At 39.9% G+C, this 5,033-nt stretch overlaps 1 protein-coding gene across 1 annotated transcript; it reads right to left on the bottom strand.

Moving 5' to 3' along the window:
• Positions 1-3,334: 3,334 nt before the first annotated feature.
• LOC130859088 (uncharacterized protein C4orf3-like) lies at positions 3,335-4,139 on the bottom strand. The gene has a single exon (XM_057746391.1). The coding sequence runs from the start codon at positions 4,070-4,072 to the stop codon at positions 3,869-3,871; it is 204 nt and encodes a 67-aa protein (XP_057602374.1). The 5' UTR covers positions 4,073-4,139; the 3' UTR covers positions 3,335-3,868.
• Between the last annotated feature and the right edge of the window lie 894 nt (positions 4,140-5,033).

Genomic DNA, 5,033 nt, shown 5'->3' with positions numbered 1-5,033 from the left:
ATAGCACCCTTCTCCCCAAGTTGTGACATCTAAAAATGTCTCTGCCCCCTTGGGTGTGGTGGCAAAAATCACCATCTTTTGGGAACCACTGGCCTAGACTCCAGTTCTATTTGCTATAATTTGGTTCTTTCTGAGCACTTACTTCTTCTGAGCACTCACTGTGTGGCAGGATGGGCAGGGGGAAAACAAAAAAGACCTAGCTCTGGCCTTAAATAGCTGTGTCTCATGGACTTGCAGAGGTACATCTAAGGGGATATCTGGTGGTGCACAGGAATTTGTGAGTGTTCCCCAGCCATGGCCACGCACCAGGAAAACCCAGCTTGACCATGTGGACGCTGATCTGTCATTCCTTCCATGACGAACTGCCCCTTAGGGAAGCAGACATTTCTCTGCAGGTTCTTCGATTTCTGCTTTGAGAACGACTACCGCATAGGGCCTTGACATTCAGAACGTATGCCCACAGCCCATGAAATTTGTTTTCTCTCTGAGTAATGGGGCTTTTCCACCCTGTCTCTCTATGGCATCTGTGAGATCAAAGCCATTTGTTTGATGACAAATATTAAAGCCCAAACAACTTAATCTTGACAGAAGGCAGAATCTCTAGGGGAAATGCAGAGAGTTTAAACAAAAATAACTCACTAATGCCCTCATCCCAGTACTTCTGAATTTTATATACCAGATATAGTGAACCATTCACTGATACGATTGCTATATGTAGGATATCATGTCATTATTTTTTTTTTTAATTATTTTATTTTATTTTTTTGGGGGTACACCAGGTTCAATCAACTGTTTTTATACACATATCCCAATATTCCCTCCCTTCCTTGACGCCCCCCCTCGAGTCCCCCCCACCCTCCCTGCCCCAGTCCTCTGAGGCATCTCCCATCCTCGAGTTGGACTCCCTTTGTTATGCAACAACTTCCCACTGACTATTTTACAGTTGGTAGTATATATATGTCTGTGCTACTCTCTCGCTTCTTCTCAGTTTCCCCTTCACCCCCCGCCCCCTTCCATACCTCGAGTTCTCCAGTCCATTCTCTGTATCTGCTTCCTTGTTCTTGTCACTGAGTTCATCAGTACCATTTTTAGATTCCGTATATGTGAGTTAGCATACAATATTTGTCCTTCTCTTTCTGACTTACTTCACTCTGTATGACAGATTGTAGTTCTATCCACCTCATTACATATAGCTCCATCTCATCCCTTTTTATAGCTGAGTAATATTCCATTGTATATATATGCCACATCTTCTGTATCCATTCATTTGTTGATGGGCATTTAGGTTGCTTCCATGTCCTGGCTATTGTAAAGAGTGCTGCAATAAACATGATGGTACAAGTTTCTTTTGGGATTATGGTTTTCTTTGGGTATATGCCCAGGAGTGGGATGACTGGATCATATGGTAGTTCTATTTGTAGTTTTTTAAGGAACCTCCAAATTGTTTTCCATAGTGGCTGTACCAACTTACAGTCCCACCAACAGTGCAGGAGAGTTCCCTTTTCTCCACACCCTCTCCAGCATTTGTGGTTTCCAGACTTTGTGATGATGGCCATTCTGATTGGTGTGAGGTGATACCTCATTGTGGCTTTGCATGTCATTATTTTAAAGAAAGTAACGTTCCATTTTTACTACTTAAATATGGCAGATGATGGTGACCTCAGTGTAAGGACCTCACAGGGAAACTTTTTCCATGGTACTTTTTTTCCACAAAATTGTCAGATATTTGGGGAACAAAGGACAGAGACATTTGGGCTAGATGCTATAAAAAAATAATTTTAGAGCAATAGGAAGGAAAATAGTTTCTTTTTATAATAGTAACTCTCACATTTTTCTAGGGCACAGGCCCTTTTCATGAAAGATTCCCCTTATGCTTTCCTACTTTCCAATACATAGAAACATCACCAGGAAAAATGGGAATATGGCTTTTATTTTTAACAGGATGCTAAATTGAAGAGAGAGAGAAGAATAAGAAACTCAATAGGAGTCAGGACACTATTGAGCTCCAGGCCCGGGTCTAGTTCTGTCTGTAATTTCCCTGTATATCATATTAAGGCCTAGAAACAAGATTCTTTCTCTAAGTCTGAGTTTCCCTACTTTATTTACTTTTCAATTTAATTTTTATTTTATGTTGGAGTATAGTTGATTTATCCTGTGTTCGTTTCAGGTATACAGCAAAGTGATACAGTTACACATATACTGAGTTTCCTTAATTTAAAATAAAGGGTTTGGGCAAGATAAACTCTAAGTTCTCTTGAAGTTCTGGAATTCTATGAGTCTAAGGAGATCACATTTTAAAATGTTATTACTAATATTGAATAACTTTATTCCTGCAATGACACTTATTCATGGTCTACCCTGTGCTGTGCTCAATTTTAGGCACTAGGGCTACAGCTAAAAGAATTGCTGATTTAGGCATGAAAATAAGTATAGATACTGTCTCATGACAAATATCAAGATCTAAAAAGACTGCTCTGAAGAACCCTGTAATGGTGTCTGCATTTTTAAAAAATGTTCACCATATTTATTTATTTATTTATTTATTTTTTACCTGTATAATAAACATTTATTGGACAAAATTATTAGCAAGCAGCACAAAAAATTCATACAATCTAATTGGTACCTTCCATGAAATCCCAGTTCTGTGTTTCTCTAGATGCTTCAAACTTGCCTAAAAAGTTCTCAGATTTGTTAGGTTCTCTGAAGGCATAATTGTTAACCTTATAGTCAGCAATAGGCTAAAAGCCTCCAAAATCAATCCCAGATTTCACACTAACCCAAAATGCCATTCTAAAAAATAGAGGATGTAGAGTTTACCAGATCTATTCCCTGTTTCTAAGGGACAGGAAAGTTATTTTGGCAATTCCAGTATATAAAATGTCACCAATTTCAAGGACAAGAGCCCATTTCTAATATCTGTTATAATAATAGCTTCTGAAGGACTTACAGTAGCTGCTTGGGGAATGTAACCTTTTTGATTAAATACTAGCTGATCACTCCTAGAGAGTAAATTCTTGCTAACATATTTAGATAAAAAAGAATGTAAGCTCCACAAAGGCAAAGATTTGCGTCTTTTTTTTCATGCTGTACCTGGCCCACAGTAAGTACTCAAACATTTGCTTGTGAGTAAATATGGTGATTGCTGAAGAATTAAAGTAGTTACAGACATTATAATAAACATGTTTTGGCCACAAGTGTTCTTAATGCAACTGCAATAAAAATTAGGTTTGAAACACACAACCCTATTTTAGAGTTCAAGAGCTTGAAAGTCAGGGGAAGCATCCAGGTAAGAGGAAAAATACACTCCAGCCTTTGATTACTGGAGACCATGCTTTCTCTAAGATTGTACCAACCTAGCAACCATAACAGAGGTCCACCTAATCTAAAAATTAAACTGGCACTTACAGCAAATACATTGTGGGCCTGCATTTTCTGTACAGCTTTTAGCTCCTTTTTTCCTTTTGAATAATTTATTTTTAAATATTCACCATATTACCTGTATCATACTAAACCCTGGCCAACTCTTAAAATGTTAAAGGAAAAACATTTATTTCTTCATGAGTATAATAAACCTTCATGTATAAATACTTCTTATATTTAGCCCCTGTAAAGCCATCAGATAATTTGTAAAAAGTTTTAAAACATGAATCAGAGCTGAATTTTAAGGACTTAGCTATGAATGGGTGAGATCATTACCCATTTAATATAGTCCCCCACAAAGCATAACAGAATATGTAAAATGAAAGGAAGGTCCCTTAGAGTTTGAAATTCTTCTGGTGCACAATCCCCTCTTCTTTGTTCAAGAAGTCTGTAGTCTTTTACAGGATCCAGGAGCCAGAATTCTTAATTTAGGTATCAGGCAAACCATTCATGGCAAAAAATACACGAAGAAAAACAACACCACGTCGAACAGGACGAAGAGCCAGAGATCCAGCCAGCAGGAGTGTTTTGGAAGCCGGTCTGCCCCGGACTGAAGCCGCACGTGGTTCTGCTGCGGCCCCTCGGCTTCACCCAAGCCTCGCCGCTCCCGGGGACCGTCCCGACCATCTTCGGCCACCGCGTCCAACTCCATCTCGCACCAGTCGCCGCGCCACAATCCGAGAAGCTGGAAACCCTCAGATCCCGCACTTCCGCGTTCACCTGGCCAGAGTGGACCCACCATATTTAAAGTTTAGGAATTTACCCATAACCTTCAGGCATCTTGAAATATGAAAGAGGTCTGCTCCCCACACGTGATAAAAGAGCCTCTAGAATGAGGTAGGATAAATCCTGGAAGGCAAAAGGGTATGCAATATTGTGATTTATAGGAAAAATATATATTTGGTGATTCAGATGAGCAAATGTATATTTATCATATATAGACCAAGAATATATGGCCTTCATGCACAGTTCCTGACTCACAGCTCCCCAAACCCTTGGTATTTCATGAGCAATATGAGCAATGGTATAATATTTGGCCTCTTATCTTTGGTTGCTAAAAATGCTTCAGAAAAGATAACTTTTGGATCCCACCCATGGGTAGGAGCTGGTTGCCAGGAGAACCAACCCTGTGATTAGAGGGTTGAAATTTTCAGTCCCATCCCCTGATTTCCAGGGAGGAGAGAGGGGGATACAGGTTGAATCAACTGCCACTGGCCAATGATTTAGTCAATCATGACTATGTAATAAAACCTCCATAAAAACCCCAAAGGACAGCTTTTTGTCCTTTGTCAGAGAGTTTCCACGTTGGGGAAACTGAGCACTGCTGTGTACCACTGTGCTGGGCCCCATGCTTCATGGGGACATGAGTTCCTTTGTTTGGGACCTCACCCTATGTTTCTCATCATCTGGCTGTTGCTTTTTATCCCTTAATATCCTTTTATAATAAATCAATAGTCTAGTGAGTAAATGAGTTTTCCTAAGTTCTATGAGCTGTTCTAGCAAATTAATTGAACCCAAGGAGGGGATCGTGAGAACCTCTGCTTTATAGCCAGTTCATCAGAAGCACAGGTAACAACCTCGGCTTGAGACTGGCCTCGGAAGCTGGAGGGTGG

The sequence above is a fragment of the Hippopotamus amphibius genome, chromosome 8 (genome assembly GCF_030028045.1).
Source record: "Hippopotamus amphibius kiboko isolate mHipAmp2 chromosome 8, mHipAmp2.hap2, whole genome shotgun sequence".
In the NCBI taxonomy this organism is placed as follows: Eukaryota; Metazoa; Chordata; class Mammalia; order Artiodactyla; family Hippopotamidae; genus Hippopotamus; species Hippopotamus amphibius.
This window is presented reverse-complemented; position numbering and strand designations above follow the sequence as displayed.

Bases quoted from the DNA above. Each gene is read 5' to 3' on its own strand.
- LOC130859088 (XM_057746391.1), bottom strand. From the start codon at position 4,072: ATGGAGTTGGACGCGGTGGCCGAAGATGGTCGGGACGGTCCCCGGGAG.